The sequence below is a fragment of the Oncorhynchus kisutch genome, linkage group LG24 (assembly GCF_002021735.2).
Source record: "Oncorhynchus kisutch isolate 150728-3 linkage group LG24, Okis_V2, whole genome shotgun sequence".
NCBI classification, from domain to species: domain Eukaryota; kingdom Metazoa; phylum Chordata; class Actinopteri; order Salmoniformes; family Salmonidae; genus Oncorhynchus; species Oncorhynchus kisutch.
The window spans coordinates 37,751,893-37,772,484 of NC_034197.2; the positions used below are offsets into that span (position 1 = coordinate 37,751,893).

At 47.0% G+C, this 20,592-nt stretch overlaps 1 protein-coding gene across 2 annotated transcripts in view; it reads right to left on the reverse strand.

The window, feature by feature from the left end:
- Window positions 1-920: 920 nt before the first annotated feature.
- LOC109869096 (solute carrier organic anion transporter family member 4A1-like) overlaps window positions 921-20,592 on the reverse strand; it is a 109,842-nt gene continuing 90,170 nt past the window's right edge. Inside the window, exons 7-13 of one of the 2 annotated variants that reach the window (XM_031804103.1) lie at window positions 13,069-13,327; window positions 11,762-11,924; window positions 9,810-9,988; window positions 9,321-9,385; window positions 8,841-8,989; window positions 8,510-8,671; window positions 921-1,673 (exon numbers count right to left, since the gene is read on the reverse strand). In XM_031804103.1, coding sequence (XP_031659963.1) covers window positions 1,662-1,673; window positions 8,510-8,671; window positions 8,841-8,989; window positions 9,321-9,385; window positions 9,810-9,988; window positions 11,762-11,924; window positions 13,069-13,327 — 989 coding nt within the window. In that variant the 3' untranslated portion in view covers window positions 921-1,661. Of the gene's footprint in view, window positions 1,674-7,869; window positions 8,672-8,840; window positions 8,990-9,320; window positions 9,386-9,809; window positions 9,989-11,761; window positions 11,925-13,068; window positions 13,328-20,592 lie in introns of those variants that run through there. The other variant, XM_031804102.1, reaches the window with a different exon arrangement.

A 20,592-nucleotide genomic window follows, 5' to 3' on the forward strand; every position in this document is an offset into this window, starting at 1 on the left:
TGTGTGCTTACAGTATAATGTTTGACATGTATTGAGTCACACATATACAATATAACAACATCTTAGTCTTTAAACTGAAATAGGTTCTGATACTGTCACCCCCCCTGATCTGTTTCACCTGTCTCTGTGCTTGTCTCCACCCCCCTCCAGGTGTCGCCCATCTTCCCCCAATATCCCCTGTGTACTTATTCCTGTGTTTTCTGTTTGTCTGTTGCCAGTTCGTCTTGTTGGTCAAGCTTACTGTCCTGACCCTGAACCCACCTGATCACTCTGCCTGACCCTGAACCCACCTGACCACTCTGCCTGACCCTGAACCCACCTGATCACTCTGCCTGACCCTGAACCCACCTGATCACTCTGCCTGACCCTGAACCCACCTGATCACTCTGCCTGACCCTGAACCCACCTGATCACTCTGCCTGACCCTGAACCCACCTGATCACTCTGCCTGACCCTTAAACCCACCTGATCACTCTGCCTGACCCTGAACCCACCTGATCACTCTGCCTGACCCTGAACCCACCTGATCACTCTGCCTGACCCTTAAACCCACCTGATCACTCTGCCTGACCCTTAAACCCACCTGACCATTCTGCCTGCTGTCCTATACCTTTGCCTCCGTTGCTGTAATAAACATTGTTACTTCGACACGGTCTGCGTCTGGGTCTTACCTTTATCCCGATAGATAGTAGTGTTTTGAACATGTCACATCGGTGTGATCTCAGTCGTCACTAAGTTAGATTCATTTGATGTATGTGTGTCTCCTTTTTGTATTCAGAGTTTCGCATTGAGCAGGAAGTACATGATCTTGATCGCTGTGTTTCATTTTGCAAGACGTCTGTGGGGTTTGGGGGAAATTGGCTCTTTTTGTGTTTAGAATTTTGAGTACCTGAGATGTAGTTTCAGAGAACTTGTCTCAATAACAATTGGGAAAAACTGTAATACACGTGTGGTCGGAAAGTAATACATATCACAGTACACAGTACATGAGGACACAGTACACGAGGACACACACAGTAAGCACGAAGCCGATTGAAGTTAACGTCCAACAGAATTGGATAAGGTAAATGGATTGGTAAATCACAAAGAAGGTGATGGTTGGTACATAATACGTATTTACAGAAATGTACACGGTAATCTTGCAGTGAAAACTCAATCCATGGCAATGCAACAAAGCACCACTCTGCTGTTTAGCTTGTATGCTTCTTCTTCATTCAACAGCAACAGTAGAGCGTAATATAACGGAGGCATGTTAAAACACAGTCACATACCGAGCCTCCTCTTCATGCATTCGTTTCATCTCTAAACACATCCACACTTACAATACACACACACAGTAAACCTATCGGTCTTGACTCCCCCTCAGCTCTTGAAGGCACTGTGTTGTGGTCCGTCTCCATAGCAGCAGAGCAGCATATAGTCCACGGTGTTCAGATCAAAGTCTCCTGACTGGTATGGGGGGGGGGGGGGGGCTTAGATGAAACCAATGAGAGGCATTGGCCAATGACTCTCACTGGCGCCTCAGCACACTTCAGCCCAACGACCTTCCTTCGCCATTAGGAGAGCGCTCCACGGTAATAACATTGTCAGACTGACGTTGGACAGTAGGCCTCACAGGCTGCAGGAGAAGAGGGCTACGGTTTGAACCATCCTTCCATCTCCTAGACCTGGAACTATAAAAAAAAAAAAAAAGTATCATTCTAACCGAACAGCAGACTCTGTGTGACAACTTAAGATGACAAGTTGTTAATTCCTGAGTCCAAGAAAGAGAGGAAAAAAGAGAGAGGAATACAAGTATCAAATGTATAGTTTGAATGTACTGGGTAAAGTGATTTTCTTAATGTATCATTATGGTCACACCATCCATTGTTGTTTCTGTCTGGTCAATGATATTTATGTATGCAATCTCCACTCTGTCTATATATATATATATATATATATATGAATGTGTGTATTTCATTTGCAAGGTCTGTATTTCATTTGCCTCTGCTGTCTGTACAGTATGATGGGTTTCCATACAGTACGTGTGAATTATCTATTGTTCCAATAAGTATGGTAATGTTTGAAATACTGTGTTTGATTCTCAGAACGTGTGTGTATTTGATCATCTAGGTGTATTTAATGTTCAGTAATGTGTCCCTGTGTCTATTTGATCATGTAGGTGTATTTAATGTTCAGTAATGTGTCCCTGTGTGTATTTGCCAAGAGTCATAAATGTAATGTCTGCAAACAGACCCGACAAGAGAGCCATGACTCAACAGTATCCATGGAAACTGATCCTTTGTCCCACAATCCTATCCCCCACATAGTTTGTCTTTTACTTCCGTCTCTTCTTGCGTGACCTTGCTTAGTTCTTTAGTACCGCTTGATGAAGAACCCGGTGGCTATTGAAATGCATCAATGTGTTTGGTCCAATGGTCTCTGTGTCAGTGTTTTTGTGATTTGAGTGAGTGAGGGAAAAATCCTTGTTTCAGTCACATGAATTCAATCCCCTGGAATTGAAAAAGCTTCAATATTTGAGGCTCTGAGTGAAGTGTCAGAAGGTTAATGGAGATAGTTGTAGTATATTTGTTGTTTCTGCTGGGAGAGTAAGAGGATGAGAGTGTGTGTGCGTGTGTGTGTCTGTCTGTGTGTGTGTCTGTGTGTTTGAGGAAGAGAGAGATATAGGGAGTGAGAGAAGAGATGTAATTTGCTTGGTTATGTGTGTGTACATGTGATACATGCAAGTGATTTTGAAGTGGGCAGACTTGCAATGATTTGAAATGTTACTTTAAAAAAATGAAACAAAACAAATGATAGCGTTGTTCACCTGTTGTTTAAAAAAACAACATCTTAAGAAACATTTCAATAAAAGTCATATACGTTTCTATTTCATTTACAAAAGCACCAAAACAAAACCCATAAGACTAGATTTACAGAAGGACTAGTGAGTGAAGAGACACAACAGTAAGACTAGGAAGGTTTAAGGTTACACACACTATCACGTGGCGGTAAAGTCCATGGTGGGATCAGGTGGGAGAACGAAGGAGAGAAGATTTGGAGGCATTTGGGTCCATCAAAAATGAATGCATATAAAACATAAAAAACACGAGGAATGTAAAGTGTCAACACAAGTTCTAAAGTGTCATATCAAAAACTATACTGTCAAGTGTTCTAGAACAGGGCAATTTGAGGGGGGATTGTTTGCTCAGGGAAAACGAATTCTGAATCATCAGCTACATCCTCTATTTCAGGGCTGTCCAACCCTCTTCCTGGAGATCTACTGTCCAGTAGGTTCAGTCCAACCCTCTTCCTGGAGATCTACTGTCCAGTAGGTTCCGTACAACCCTCTTCCTGGAGATCTACTGTCCAGTAGGTTCAGTACAACCCTCTTTTCTGGAGATCTACTGTCCAGTAGGTTCAGTACAACACTCTTTTCTGGAGATCTACTGTCCAGTAGGTTCAGTACAACCCTCTTTCCTGGAGATCTACTGTCCTGTAGGTTTTCAGTCCTACCCTCTTCCTGGAGATCTACTGTCCTGTAGGTTTTCAGTGAAAGGCCTTTCGTTTTATAGCGGCTGTCATTAACAGGTGTGTGCTCTTCCATTTGTTAACGTACATGAGTGTTATTTGTCTCACTAGGTACAGGTATAATAACAGTAAGTACCTTTAAATACTTGTGGTCTATAGTTTATATTATGATATGAAAATGATGTGCTGTAACTGTGTTAGTGCAAGACAACAGGGTTGTTTTACGAGTGTTAAACACCTCTTTCTTTCATCCCTCAATATAAGGAATGCTTCATACTGATGGTATGACATTCACTATAGATACTGCTCCATGTCCCATACTATAGATACTGTCCCATGTCCCATACTATAGATACTGTCCCATACTATAAATACATGTCCCATACTATAGATACTGTCCCATACTATAGATACTGTCCCATACTATAAATATATGTCCCATACTATAGATACTGCTCCATGTCCCATACTATCCTGTCCCATACTATAGATACATGTCCCATACTATAAATATATGTCCCATACTATAGATACTGTCCCATACTATAGATACTGTCCCATACTATAGATACTGCTCCATGTCCCATACTATAGATACTGTCCCATACTATAAATATATGTCCCATACTATAGATACTGTCCCATACTATAGATACTGTCCCATACTATAGATACTGTCCCATACTATAGATACATGTCCCATACTATAAATATATGTCCCATACTATAGATACTGCTCCATGTCCCATACTATCCTGTCCCATACTATAGATACATGTCCCATACTATAGATACTGTCCCATACTATACTGTCCCATGTCCCATACTATAGATACTGTCCCATACTATAAATATATGTCCCATACTATAGATACTGTCCCATACTATAAATATATGTCCCATACTATAGATACTGTCCCATACTATAGATACTGTCCCATACTATAGATACTGTCCCATACTATAAATATATGTCCCATACTATAGATACTGCTCCATGTCCCATACTATCCTGTCCCATACTATCCTGTCCCATACTATAGATACATGTCCCATACTATAGATACATGTCCCATACTATAGATACTGTCCCATACTATAGATACATGTCCCATACTATAAATATATGTCCCATACTATAGATACTGTCCCATACTATACTGTCCCATACTACAGATACTGTCCCATGTCCCATACTATAGATACTGTCCCATACTATCCTGTCCCATACTATAGATACTGTCCCATACTATAAATATATGTCCCATACTATAGATACTGTCCCATACTATACTGTCCCATACTATAGATACTGTCCCATGTCCCATACTATAGATACATGTCCCATACTATAAATATATGTCCCATACTATAGATACTGTCCCATACTATAAATATATGTCCCATACTATAGATACTGGCCCATACTATAGATACTGGCCCATGTCCCATACTATAACTATATGTCCCATACTATAGATACTGCCCCATACTATAGATACTGTCCCATGTCCCATACTATAGATACTGTCCCATACTATAGATACTGTCCCATACTATAAATACTGTCCCATACTATAAATACTGCCCCATGTCCCATACTATAAATACTGTCCCATACTATAGATACTGTCCCATGTCCCAAACTATAAATACTGTCCCATACTATAGATACTGTCCCATACTATAGATACTGTCTCATGCGAGCAGGCCTTTCTAATCGACCTGGCCCGGGTATCTTGGAAGGATATTGACCTCATCCCGTCAGTCGAGGATGCCTGGTTATTCTTTAAAAGTAACTTCCTCACCATTTTAGCATGCTCCGTTCAAAAAATGCAGAACTAAGAACAGATATAGCCCTTGGTTCACTCCAGACCTGACTGCCCTTGACCAGCACAAAAACATCCTGTGGCGGACTGCAATAGCATTGAATAGTCCCTGCGATATGCAACTGTTCAGGGAAGTCAGGAACCAATACACGCAGTCAGTCAGGAAAGCAAAGGCCAGCTTCTTCAGGCAGAAATTTGCATCCTGTAGCTCTAACTCCAAAAAGTTCTGGGACACTGTAAAGTCCATGGAGAACAGGAGCACCTCCTCCCAGCTGCCCACTGCACTGAGGCTAGGTAACACGGTCACCACCGATAAATCCATGATTATCGAAAACTTCAACAAGCATTTCTCAACGGCTGGCCATGCCTTCCTCCTGGCTACTCCAACCTCGGGCCAACAGCTCCGCCCCCCCGCAGCTACTCGCCCAAGCCTCTCCAGCTTCTCCTTTACCCAAATCCAGATAGCAGATGTTCTGAAAGAGCTGCAAAACCTGGACCCGTACAAATCAGCTGGGCTTGACAATCTGGACCCTCTATTTCTGAAACTATTCGCCGCCATTGTCGCAACCCCTATTACCAGCCTGTTCAACCTCTCTTTCATATCGTCTGAGATCCCCAAGGATTGGAAAGCTGCCGCAGTCATCCCCCTCTTCAAAGGGGGAGACACCCTGGACCCAAATTGTTACAGACCTATATCCATCCTGCCCTGCCTATCTAAGGTCTTCGAAAGCCAAGTCAACAAACAGGTCACTGACCATCTCGAATCCCACCGTACCTTCTCCGCTGTGCAATCGGGTTTCCGAGCCGGTCACGGGTGCACCTCAGCCACGCTCAAGGTACTAAACGATATCATAACCGCCATCGATAAAAGACAGTACTGTGCAGCCGTCTTCATCGACCTGGCCAAGGCTTTCGACTCTGTCAATCACCATATTCTTATCGGCAGACTCAGTAGCCTCGGTTTTTCTAATGACTGCCTTGCCTGGTTCACCAACTACTTTGACAGAGTTCAGTGTGTCAAATCGGAGGGCATGTTGTCCGGTCCTCTGGCAGTCTCTATGGGAGTGCCACAGGGTTCAATTCTCGGGCCGACTCTTTCCTCTGTATATATCAATGATGTTGCTCTTGCTGCGGGTGATTCCCTGATCCACCTCTACGCAGACGACACCATTCTGTATACTTCTGGCCCTTCCTTGGACACTGTGCTATCTAACCTCCAAACGAGCTTCAATGCCATACAACACTCCTTCCGTGGCCTCCAACTGCTCTTAAAAGCTAGTAAAACCAAATGCATGCTTTTAAACCGTTCGCTGCCTGCAACCGCACGCCCGACTAGCATCACCACCCTGGATGGTTCCGACCTAGAATATGTGGACATCTATAAGTACCTAGGTGTCTGGCTAGACTGTACACTCTCCTTCCAGACTCATATCAAACATCTCCAATCTAAAATCAAATCTAGAGACAGCTTTCTATTCCGCAACAAAGCCTCCTTCACTCACGCCGCCAAACTTACCCTAGTAAAACTGACTATCCTACCGATCCTCGACTTCGGCGATGTCATCTACAAAATAGCTTCCAATACTCTACTCAGCAAACTGGATGCAGTTTATCACAGTGCCATCCGTTTTGTTACTAAAGCACCTTATACCACCCACCACTGCGACCTGTATGCTCTAGTCGGCTGGCCCTCGCTACATATTCGTCGCCAGACCCACTGGTTCCAGGTCATCTACAAGTCCATGCTAGGTAAAGCTCCGCCTTATCTCAGTTCATTGGTCACGATGGCAACACCCACCCGTAGCGCGCGCTCCAGCAGGTGTATCTCACTGATCATCCCTAAAGTCAACACCTCATTTGGCCGCCTTTCGTTCCAGTTCTCTGCTGCCTGTGACTGGAACGAATTGCAAAAATCGCTGAAGTTGGAGACTTTTATCTCCCTCACCAACTTTAAACATCTGCTATCTGAGCAACTAACCGATCGCTGCAGCTGTACATAGTCCATCGGTAAATAGCCCACCCAATTTACCGACCTCATCCCCATACTGTTTATATTTATTTACTTTTCTGCTCTTTTGCACACCAGTATCTCTACCTGTACATGACCATCTGATAATTTATCACTCCAGTGTTAATCTGCTAAATTGTAATTATTCGCCTACCTCCTCATGCCTTTTGCATACAATGTATATAGACTCTTTTTTTTCTACTGTGTTATTGACTTGTTAATTGTTTACTCCATGTGTAACTCTGTGTCGTTGTCTGTTCACACTGCTACGCTTTATCTTAGCCAGGTCGCAGTTGCAAATGAGAACTTGTTCTCAACTAGCCTACCTGGTTAAATAAAGGTGTTCTCAACTAGCCTACCTGGTTAAATAAAGGTGTTCTCAACTAGCCTACCTGGTTAAATAAAGGTGTTCTCAACTAGCCTACCTGGTTAAATAAAGGTGTTCTCAACTAGCCTACCTGGTTAAATAAAGGTGTTCTCAACTAGCCTACCTGGTTAAATAAAGGTGTTCTCAACTAGCCTACCTGGTTAAATAAAGGTGGATTTTTTTTTTTATACAAAATAAAAAATGTCCCATATCATATCATATATGTCCCGTATCATATCATATATGTCCCATATCATACTCATTTAAAGCTTCTTTTCAATCCGTTTTGTAGAAGTTTATTGTTACAGCGTGATTTAAATTTAAAGGCAATGTTCCCGTGTTAGACTGTGTTCACGGTAAACTCTGTAATATGTCGTCTCAGTGGGAAATGACCTTTACATTTCTATCGTCTGTAACGTTTCCATGATCCACACTAGATCCCTTCAAGTGTGTCTTGTCAGTGGTTTATATCCCAAAAGCCATCAGGAGACTTTCCTACTTCTCAGAATAACCTCTGACCCTATCTGTAACCCTGGTCTCAGTCTTTCATCACATCACACAAACCCCAAGTTCAGTGGGCTGGCAGGGAGGTGATGGAGGGCAAGCCCATGGGATGAAGTTGGGCTCAGTGGGTGGATCAGATATGACTTGCCCTGGGGTGATGTGTCTGTGCGATGGGAGTGGCCATGAGACGGGTGCGGGCTGGCAGTGATTGAGGATGCAGTGGCACGACACACACACACGCACGCGGTGAGATGTGGGTGGGGTCTGAAGTCATCATAACCTGGCGTGTACATTGGTGATGATTTTTGGTGGAAGGTCCTTGATGGAGAGGTCCCCCGTCTCTCCCCCGCTATCCCCTGCCCCGTGGTCGGTGCTCTCACAGCTGCTCTGGGGCGACTCTGGAGGGGGCTTGTACAGAACACTGGCCAGCAGGAAGAACATCATGCCGAGAACCTGACGGAGGGAGGGATGGATGAAGAGAGAGAGAGAGAATAAGACATGCACTATGGTTAGAGGGAGAATATAATTCTCTCTCAGTTAAACAAACATTTGATATGGTCGTGAGAATGAAGAAAGTCCTTGAACACAATCCTATAACAGAATGAAATAACAGATGAGTTACCTTGTAGATGATGCCAGCGATGAGTGTATAGCGGCTCATGGCAGAGTTCTGGTAGAGGTAGCAGGAGCCCTGCTCTCCGCACTGGTCCTGCCAAAGCAGGCATGAGATGTCGATCACAGAGCCAAACGCTATCGGGCCTGGGATCCCACCTTCAGGAACAACATCACATTATTTACTTTTTATTTGATTTAAATTTAAACTGTATTTAACTAGGCAAGTCAGTTAAAGAACAAATTCTTATTTACAACGCCGTCCTAAACCGGCCAACGCTGAGCCAATTGTGCGCCGTCCTATGGGACTCCCAATCACGGCTGGTTGTGATACAGCCTGGATTCAAACCAGGGTTTGTATTGACGCCTCTAACACTGAGATGCAGTGTCCTAGACCCCTTGCGCCACTCGGGAGCTTGTTGTCGGGAATCTCAATCTACAAGGTCACATTTATTAAATCAAAGCAAATTCAACAAGAGAAATGAAATACCTAGACTTCTCACCACGATCCACTGGATTCCCAGTCCAAAGGACCTCTGGCTGTCTGGGACACACCTGTAGAGGTCGACAGAGAGCACTTTAGATTCACAGTTCACACACTGAGGATACTATCAGACTGTTATAACAGAAATATACCACAGTTCACACACTCTCTTTTGTCTGTCTGCTCCGTACCCACCTGAGAGTAGCAGTGAGGGTTAGGGTATGTACCCACCTGAGAGTAGCAGTGAGGGTTAGGGTATGTCCCCATCTGAGGGTAGCAGTGAGGGTTAGGGTATGTACCTACCTGAGGGTAGCAGTGAGGGTTAGAGTTAGGGTGTGTACCCACCTGAGGGTAGCAGTGAGGGTTAGGGTATGTACCCACCTGAGGGTAGCAGTGAGGGTTAGGGTGTGTACCCACCTGAGGGTAGCAGTGAGGGTTAGGGTGTGTACCCACCTGAGGGTAGCAGTGAGATTTAGAGTTAGGGTCTGTACCCACCTGAGGGTAGCAGTGAGGGCGGGGATACTACACAGGAAGGTAAAGAAGATGATGATGAAGAGGAAGGTGAGGAAGGCTGGCATGTGACTACAGGAGCTGGTGCACTTCCCATCCAGAGCCAGACCCTCCTGCCCCGACGTGACGTTCCCCCCCACCACACAGCTGCAGCCCGAGTACACCTGACCAGGGTCACCAGACAGAAGGGACAGTCAGACAGAGTCAACATACACAGCTGTAGCCTGAGTACACCTGACCAGGGGCACCAGACAGAAGGGACAGTCAGACAGAAGGGACAATCAGACAGAAGGGACAGTCAGACAAAATGGACAGTCAGACAAAATGGACAGTCAGACAAAATGGACAGTCAGACAAAATGGACAGTCATACAGATGGACAGTAGGGGAGAGAGAAGGGACAGTCAGACAGAAGGGACAGTCAGACAGAAGGGACAGTAGGGGAGAGAGAAGGGTCAGTCAGACAGAAGGGTCAGTCAGACAGAAGGGACAGTCAGACAGAAGGAACAGTCAGACAGTGAGGGCTGCCTCGCATCTAGTCCTTTGCAGGATTGAGTTTTTGGGGATTATGGCTGAATACAAACAGTGTAGTTATTTCCTCCGCAAGGCAATCAAACAAGTGAAATGTTAGTATAGAGACAAAGTGGAGTCGCAATTCAACGGCTCAGAGACGAGACGTATGTGGCAGGGTCTACAGACAATCACGGATTACAGAAGAAAACCAGCCACTTCGACGGACACCGACATCTTGCTTCCAGACAAACTAAACACCTTCTTTGTCTGCTTTGAGGATAACACAGTGCCACCGACACGGCCCACTACCAAGGACTGTGTGCTCTCCTTCTCTGGTGGCGGCGTGAGTAAGACGTTTAAACGTGTTAACCATCGCACCTGCTGCCAGCCCAGACGGCATCCCTAGCCACGTCCTCAGAGCAGCTGACATATTCAATCTCTCCCTATCCCAGTCTGCTGTCCCCACACGCTTCAAGATGGCCACCATTGTTTCTGTACCCAAGAAGGCAATTGTAACTGAACTAAGTGCTTTGAGAGGCTAGTCAAGGATCATATCACTTCTACCTTACCTGACACCCTAGACCCACTCCAATTTGCTTACCAACAGATCCACATATGATGCAATCACCATCACACTCCACTATCCCATCTGGACAAGAGGAATACCTACAGTTGAAGTTGGAAGTTTACATACACCTTAGCCAAATACTTTTAAACTCAGTTTGTCACAATTCCTGACATTTAATTCCCTGTTTTAGGTCAGTTAGGATCACCACTTTATTTTAAGAATGTGAAATGTTAGAATAATATTAGAGAGAATGATTTATTTCAGCTTTTATTTCTTTCATCACATTCCCAGTGGGTCAGAAGTTTACATACACTCAATTAGCATTTGGTAGCATTGCCTTGAAATTGTTTAACTTGTGTCGAACGTTTCGGGTAGCCTTCCACAAGCTTCCCACAATAACTTGGGTGAATTTTGGCCCATTCCTCCTGACAGAGAGTATGCTTGGGGTCATTGTCCATTTGGAAGACGCATTTGCAACCAAGCTTTAACTTCCTGAGTGTTTCAAATACTTGTGTTTCAAATAGTTGTTCTCTCCACTGTATATATTATTCTTCCATTCCTTTACTTAGGTTTGTGTGTATTAGATAGTTGTTGTGGAATTGTTCGATTACTTGTTAGATATTACTGCACTGTCAGAACTAGAAGCACAAGCAGTTCGCTACACTCGCAATACATTTTTCTTCATTAACAAACTGCTAACCATGTGTATGTGACCAATAAAATGTTATTTTATTTGACAGAAGGGACAGTCACACAGAAGGGACAGTCACACAGAGTGAACATGTATACCGACAGACTACCGTACATCTTCATTAACTAATTTAAGTGAGATCTTTGCTGAACAGTTGGTTGGTTACCTGTCTACCTGTGGAGACCTCCGTGTGGTTGACTGTGCTGCAGCCTGCATGGCAAGGGGAGTAATACATCACACCATCGGATCCACAGACTGGGTTATAGAGCTCTCGTAAACAGTGACAGTCTGCATTACAGCCCACCATCAGGTTGTCCCCCAACCAAGAACTGAGAAAGATAGAGAGAGAGAGAGAGAGAGAAGACAGAGAGAGACAGAGAGAGAGGAGATAGAGAGAGAGGAGACAGAGAGAGATGAGAGGGGTGAGAGAGAGAGAGAGAGAGAGAGAGAGAGAGAGAGAGAGAGAGAGAGAGAGAGAGAGATGAGAGGGGTGAGAGAGAGAGAGAGAGAGAGAGAGAGAGAGAGAGAGAGAGAGAGAGAGAGAGAGAGAGAGAGAGAGAGAGAGAGAGAGAGAGAGAGAGAGAGAGAGAGAGAGAGAGAGAGAGATGAGAGAGAGAGAGAGGAGAGACAGAGAGAGAGGAGACAGAGAGAGAGGAGACAGAGAGAGGAGACAGAGAGAGAGAGAGAGAGAGAGAGGAGACCGAGAGAGAATGGGAGAAATTACTGTACAACAGACCATGTATTCACCCTGCACACCCTAATTGACAACCAAACAAACCAAAACAAAGGCAAAGTCTTCTCATGCTTTGTTGATTTCAAAAAAGCCTTTGACTCAATTTGGCATGAGGGCCTGCTATACAAATTGATGGAAAATGGTGTTGGGTGTAAAACATACGACATTATACAATCCATGTACACAAACAACAAGTGTGCGGTTGAAATTGGCAAAAAACACAAATTTCTTCCCACAGGCCCATGGGGTGAGACAGGGATGCAGCTTAAGCCCCACCCTCTTGAAAAAGTCTGCAGCACCCGGCCTCACCCTACTAGACTCTGAAGTGAAATGTCTACTGTTTGCAGATGATCCTGGCACCAACCAAGGAAAAACACACAACAGTATGTTTATTTACAATGAGTGAACAGTAGGTTAACTGCCTTGTTCAGGGGTAGAAAAACACATTTTCACCTTGTCAGCTCAGGGATTCGATCTTGCAATCACTTGGGTACTAGCCCAACGTTCTAAACACTAGGCTATCTGCCGTCCCAAAGGTTCTCACGGAGACCTTGGCCAATTGGATTGCCAATTACCCCTCATGCACAATTCCATGACGGTCTCAACCCTACCAGTCTGTTTAGCTAACATTCAAAATAATGATTATACTGTGTAATGGGTAAGACAAAATAATGATTATACTGTGTAATGGGTAAGACAAAATCATGTTAAATATTCCACTGGGCCTGGTCTGGGCTTACCTGTTGTGGAGGTTGTGGGCTGGCTCATAGTACTGTTCATTGTACTGATGACCCGGTGGCAGGTTGCTGCGGTAGGGGGAAGTCACCCCGGCCATGGGGACGTTGGGACAGCGGATGAGGAAGATGAAGATGGCAAGAAGACTGATGACGGCACACACCATGCAGAACCTAATGATGTCACGGCAACGGAGGTTCAGCTTTTTCACGATGTAGCCACCCAGGAAAGTGCCCCCTCCACCCGCGGGTACCACCATGTAGCCTGGTGGGAGGAGAGGGAAGGTTAATACCATGTAGCCTGGTGGGAGGAGAGGGAAGGTTAATATCATGTAGCCTGGTGGGAGGAGAGGGAAGGTTAATACCATGTAGCCTGGTGGGAGGAGAGGGAAGGTTAATACCATGTAGCCTGGTGGGAGGAGAGGGAAGGTTAATACCATGTAGCCTGGTGGGAGGAGAGGGAAGGTTAATACCATGTAGCCTGGTGGGAGGAGAGGGACGGTTAGTACCATGTAGCCTGGTGGGAGGAGAGGGAAGGTTAATACCATGTAGCCTGGTGGGAGGAGAGGGAAGGTTAATACCATGTAGCCTGGTGGGAGGAGAGGGAAGGTTAATACCATGTGTATGTGAGGGATGAGGAGGGAAGGTTAGTACCATGTGTATGTGAGGGATGAGGAGGGAAGGTTAGTACCATGTGTATGTGAGGGATGAGGAGGGAAGGTTAGTACCATGTGACGTGACAGAGCGCTACGTATTGTGACGTGGCAGAGCGCTACGTATTGTGACGTGGCAGAGCGCTACGTATTGTGACGATGCAGAGCGCTACGTATTGTGACGTGGCAGAGCGCTACGTATTGTGACGTGGCAGAGCACCAAGTATTGTGACGTTGCAGAGCGCTACGTATTGTGACGTGGCAGAGAGCTACGTATTGTGACTTGGCAGAGAGCTACGTATTGTGATGTAGCAGAGCGCTACGTATTGTGATGTGGCAGAGCGCTACGTATTGTGACGTTGCAGAGCGCTACGTATTGTGACGTTGCAGAGCGCTACGTATTGTGACGTTGCAGAGCGCTACGTATTGTGACGTTGCAGAGCGCTACGTATTGTGACGTGGCAGAGCGCTACGTATTGTGATGTAGCAGAGCGCTACGTATCGTGACGTGGCAGAGCGCCAAGTATTGTGACGTGGCAGAGTGCTAAGTATTGTGACGTTGCAGAGCACTAAGCATTGTGACGTTGCAGAGCGCTACGTATTGTGACGTGGCAGAGAGCTACGTATTGTGACGTGGCAGAGAGCTACGTATTGTGACGTGGCAGAGCGCTACGTATTGTGACGTGGCAGAGCACCAAGTATCGTGACGTGGCAGAGTGCTACGTATTGTGACGTGGCAGAGTGCTAAGTATTGTGACGTTGCAGAGCGCTAAGCATTGTGACGTTGCAGAGCGCTACGTATTGTGACGTGGCAGAGCACCAAGTATCGTGACGTGGCAGAGCGCTACGTATTGTGACGTGGCAGAGCACCAAGTATCGTGACATGGTAGAGTGCTACGTATTGTGACGTGGCAGAGTGCTAAGTATTGTGACGTTGCAGAGCACTAAGCATTGTGACGTTGCAGAGCGCTACGTATTGTGACGTGGCAGAGAGCTACGTATTGTGACGTGGCAGAGAGCTACGTATTGTGACGTGGCAGAGCGCTACGTATTGTGACGTGGCAGAGAGCTACGTATTGTGACGTGGCAGAGCGCTACGTATTGTGATGTGGCAGAGCGCTACGTATTGTGATGTAGCAGAGCGCTACGTATTGTGACGTTGCAGAGCGCTACGTATTGTGACGTTGCAGAGCGCTACGTATTGTGACGTGGCAGAGCACCAAGTATTGTGACGTGACAGAGCGCTACGTATTGTGATGTAGCAGAGCGCTACGTATCGTGATGTGGCAGAGCACCAAGTATTGTGACGTGGCAGAGCGCTACGTATTGTGACGTGGCAGAGCACCAAGTATTGTGACATTGTAGAGCGCTACGTATCGTGACTTGGCAGAGCAACAAGTATTGTGACGTGGCAGAGCGCTACGTATTGTGACGTGGCAGAGTGCTACGTATTGTGACGTGGCAGAGCGCTACGTATTGTGACGTGGCAGAGCAACAAGTATTGTGACATTGTAGAGCGCTACGTATCGTGACGTGGCAGAGCAACAAGTATTGTGACATTGTAGAGCGCTACGTATCGTGACGTGGCAGAGCGCTACGTATTGTGACGTGGCAGAGCACCAAGTATCGTGACGTGGCAGAGTGCTACGTATTGTGACGTGGCAGAGTGCTAAGAATTGTGACGTTGCAGAGCGCTAAGCATTGTGACGTTGCAGAGCGCTACGTATTGTGACGTTGCAGAGCGCTACGTATTGTGACGTTGCAGAGCGCTACATATTGTGACGTTGCAGAGCGCTACGTATTGTGACGTGGCAGAGCGCTACGTATTGTGATGTAGCAGAGCGCTACGTATCGCGATGTGGCAGAGCACCAAGTATTGTGACGTGGCAGAGTGCTACGTATTGTGACGTGGCAGAGCAACAAGTATTGTGACACTGTAGAGCGCTACGTATCGTGACGTGGCAGAGCGCCAAGTATTGTGACATTGTAGAGCGCTACGTATCGTGACGTGGCAGAGCAACAAGTATTGTGACATTGTAGAGCGCTACGTATCGTGACGTGGCAGAGCGCCAAGTATTGTGACATTGTAGAGCGCTACGTATCGTGACGTGGCAGAGCAACAAGTATTGTGACATTGTAGAGCGCTACGTATCGTGACGTGGCAGAGCGCCAAGTATTGTGACGTGGCAGAGCGCTACGTATTGTGACGTTGCAGAGCGCTACGTATTGTGACGTTGCAGAGCGCTACGTATTGTGACGTGGCAGAGCACCAAGTATTGTGACGTTGCAGAGCGCTACGTATCGTGACTTGGCAGAGCAACAAGTATTGTGACGTGGCAGAGCGCTACGTATTGTGACGTGGCAGAGTGCTACGTATTGTGACGTGGCAGAGAGCTACGTATTGTGACGTGGCAGAGCACCAAGTATCGTGACGTGGCAGAGTGCTACGTATTGTGACGTGGCAGAGTGCTAAGAATTGTGACGTTGCAGAGCGCTAAGCATTGTGACGTTGCAGAGCGCTACGTATTGTGACGTTGCAGAGCGCTACGTATTGTGACGTTGCAGAGCGCTACGTATTGTGACGTTGCAGAGCGCTACGTATTGTGACGTTGCAGAGCGCTACGTATTGTGACGTTGCAGAGCGCTACGTATTGTGACGTGGCAGAGCGCTACGTATTGTGATGTAGCAGAGCGCTACGTATCGCGATGTGGCAGAGCACCAAGTATTGTGACGTGGCAGAGCGCTACGTATTGTGACGTGGCAGAGCAACAAGTATTGTGACATTGTAGAGCGCTACGTATCGTGACGTGGCAGAGCGCCAAGTATTGTGACATTGTAGAGCGCTACGTATCGTGACGTGGCAGAGCAACAAGTATTGTGACATTGTAGAGCGCTACGTATCGTGACGTGGCAGAGCGCCAAGTATTGTGACATTGTAGAGCGCTACGTATCGTGACGTGGCAGAGCAACAAGTATTGTGACATTGTAGAGCGCTACGTATCGTGACGTGGCAGAGCGCCAAGTATTGTGACGTGGCAGAGCGCTACGTATTGTGACGTTGCAGAGCGCTACGTATTGTGACGTTGCAGAGCGCTACGTATTGTGACGTGGCAGAGCGCTACGTATTGTGACGTTGCAGAGTGCTAAGCATTGTGACGTTGCAGAGCGCTACGTATTGTGATGTTGCAGAGCACTACGTATTGTGACGTTGCAGAGCGCTACGTATTGTGACGTTGCAGAGCGCTACGTATTGTGACGTGGCAGAGCGCTACGTATTGTGATGTAGCAGAGCGCTACGTATCGCGATGTGGCAGAGCACCAAGTATTGTGACGTGGCAGAGCGCTACGTATTGTGACGTGGCAGAGCAACAAGTATTGTGACATTGTAGAGCGCTACGTATCGTGACGTGGCAGAGCGCCAAGTATTGTGACATTGTAGAGCGCTACGTATCGTGACGTGGCAGAGCGACAAGTATTGTGACATTGTAGAGCGCTACGTATCGTGACGTGGCAGAGCGCCAAGTATTGTGACATTGTAGAGCGCTACGTATCGTGACATGGCAGAGCAACAAGTATTGTGACATTGTAGAGCGCTACGTATCGTGACGTGGCAGAGCGCCAAGTATTGTGACGTGGCAGAGCGCTACGTATTGTGACGTTGCAGAGCGCTACGTATTGTGACGTTGCAGAGCGCTACGTATTGTGACGTGGCAGAGCGCTACGTATCGTGATGTGGCAGAGCACCAAGTATTGTGACGTGGCAGAGCGCTACGTATTGTGACGTGGCAGAGCACCAAGTATTGTGACGTTGCAGAGCGCTACGTATTGTGACGTGGCAGAGAGCTACGTATTGTGACGTGGCAGAGAGCTACGTATTGTGACGTGGCAGAGAGCTACGTATTGTGATGTAGCAGAGCGCTACGTATTGTGACATGGCAGAGCGCTACGTATTGTGATGTGGCAGAGCGCTACGTATTGTGATGTAGCAGAGCGCTACGTATTGTGACGTTGAAGAGCGCTACGTATTGTGACGTTGCAGAGCGTTACGTATTGTGACGTGGCAGAGCGCTAGGTATTGTGATGTGGCAGAGCACCAAGTATTGTGACGTGACAGAGCGCTACGTATTGTGATGTAGCAGAGCGCTACGTATCGTGATGTGGCAGAGCACCAAGTATTGTGACGTGGCAGAGCGCTACGTATTGTGACATGGCAGAGCACCAAGTATTGTGACATTGTAGAGCGCTACGTATCGTGACTTGGCAGAGCAACAAGTATTGTGACGTGGCAGAGCGCTACGTATTGTGACGTGGCAGAGTGCTACGTATTGTGACGTGGCAGAGCGCTACGTATTGTGACGTGGCAGAGCACCAAGTATTGTGACATTGTAGAGCGCTACGTATCGTGACGTGGCAGAGCAACAAGTATTGTGACATTGTAGAGCGCTACGTATCGTGACGTGGCAGAGCGCCAAGTATTGTGACATTGTAGAGCGCTACGTATCGTGACGTGGCAGAGCAACAAGTATTGTGACATTGTAGAGCGCTACGTATCGTGACGTGGCAGAGCGCCAAGTATTGTGACGTGGCAGAGCGCTACGTATTGTGACGTTGCAGAGCGCTACGTATTGTGACGTTGCAGAGCGCTACGTATTGTGACGTGGCAGAGCGCTACGTATTGTGACGTTGCAGAGTGCTAAGCATTGTGACGTTGCAGAGCGCTACGTATTGTGACGTTGCAGAGCACTACGTATTGTGACGTTGCAGAGCGCTACGTATTGTGACGTTGCAGAGCGCTACGTATTGTGACGTGGCAGAGCGCTACGTATTGTGATGTAGCAGAGCGCTACGTATCGCGATGTGGCAGAGCACCAAGTATTGTGACGTGGCAGAGCGCTACGTATTGTGACGTGGCAGAGCAACAAGTATTGTGACATTGTAGAGCGCTACGTATCGTGACGTGGCAGAGCGCCAAGTATTGTGACATTGTAGAGCGCTACGTATCGTGACGTGGCAGAGCGACAAGTATTGTGACATTGTAGAGCGCTACGTATCGTGACGTGGCAGAGCGCCAAGTATTGTGACATTGTAGAGCGCTACGTATCGTGACATGGCAGAGCAACAAGTATTGTGACATTGTAGAGCGCTACGTATCGTGACGTGGCAGAGCGCCAAGTATTGTGACGTGGCAGAGCGCTACATATTGTGACGTTGCAGAGCGCTACGTATTGTGACGTTGCAGAGCGCTACGTATTGTGACGTGGCAGAGCGCTACGTATCGTGATGTGGCAGAGCACCAAGTATTGTGACGTGGCAGAGCGCTACGTATTGTGACGTGGCAGAGCACCAAGTATTGTGACGTTGCAGAGCGCTACGTATTGTGACGTGGCAGAGAGCTACGTATTGTGACGTGGCAGAGAGCTACGTATTGTGACGTGGCAGAGAGCTACGTATTGTGATGTAGCAGAGCGCTACGTATTGTGACATGGCAGAGCGCTACGTATTGTGATGTGGCAGAGCGCTACGTATTGTGATGTAGCAGAGCGCTACGTATTGTGACGTTGAAGAGCGCTACGTATTGTGACGTTGCAGAGCGTTACGTATTGTGACGTGGCAGAGCGCTAGGTATTGTGATGTGGCAGAGCACCAAGTATTGTGACGTGACAGAGCGCTACGTATTGTGATGTAGCAGAGCGCTACGTATCGTGATGTGGCAGAGCACCAAGTATTGTGACGTGGCAGAGCGCTACGTATTGTGACATGGCAGAGCACCAAGTATTGTGACATTGTAGAGCGCTACGTATCGTGACTTGGCAGAGCAACAAGTATTGTGACGTGGCAGAGCGCTACGTATTGTGACGTGGCAGAGTGCTACGTATTGTGACGTGGCAGAGCGCTACGTATTGTGACGTGGCAGAGCACCAAGTATTGTGACATTGTAGAGCGCTACGTATCGTGACGTGGCAGAGCAACAAGTATTGTGACATTGTAGAGCGCTACGTATCGTGACGTGGCAGAGCGCCAAGTATTGTGACGTGGCAGAGCGCTACGTATTGTGACGTGGCAGAGCGCTACGTATTGTGACGTGGCAGAGCACCAAGTATCGTGACGTGGCAGAGTGCTACGTATTGTGACGTGGCAGAGTGCTAAGTATTGTGACGTTGCAGAGCGCTAAGCATTGTGACGTTGCAGAGCGCTACGTATTGTGACGTTGCAGAGCGCTACGTATTGTGACGTTGCAGAGCGCTACGTATTGTGACGTTGCAGAGCGCTACGTATTGTGACGTTGCAGAGCGCTACGTATTGTGACGTGGCAGAGCGCTACGTATTGTGATGTAGCAGAGCGCTACGTATCGCGATGTGGCAGAGCACCAAGTATTGTGACGTGGCAGAGCGCTACGTATTGTGACGTGGCAGAGCAACAAGTATTGTGACATTGTAGAACGCTACGTATCGTGACGTGGCAGAGCGCCAAGTATTGTGACATTGTAGAGCGCTACGTATCGTGACATGGCAGAGCAACAAGTATTGTGACATTGTAGAGCGCTACGTATCGTGACGTGGCAGAGCGCCAAGTATTGTGACATTGTAGAGCGCTACGTATCGTGACGTGGCAGAGCGCCAAGTATTGTGACGTGGCAGAGCGCTACGTATTGTGACGTTGCAGAGCGCTACGTATCGTGACGTTGCAGAGCGCTACGTATTGTGACGTGGCAGAGCGCTACGTATTGTGACGTGGCAGAGCAACAAGTATTGTGACATTGTAGAACGCTACGTATCGTGACGTGGCAGAGCGCCAAGTATTGTGACATTGTAGAGCGCTACGTATCGTGACATGGCAGAGCAACAAGTATTGTGACATTGTAGAGCGCTACGTAT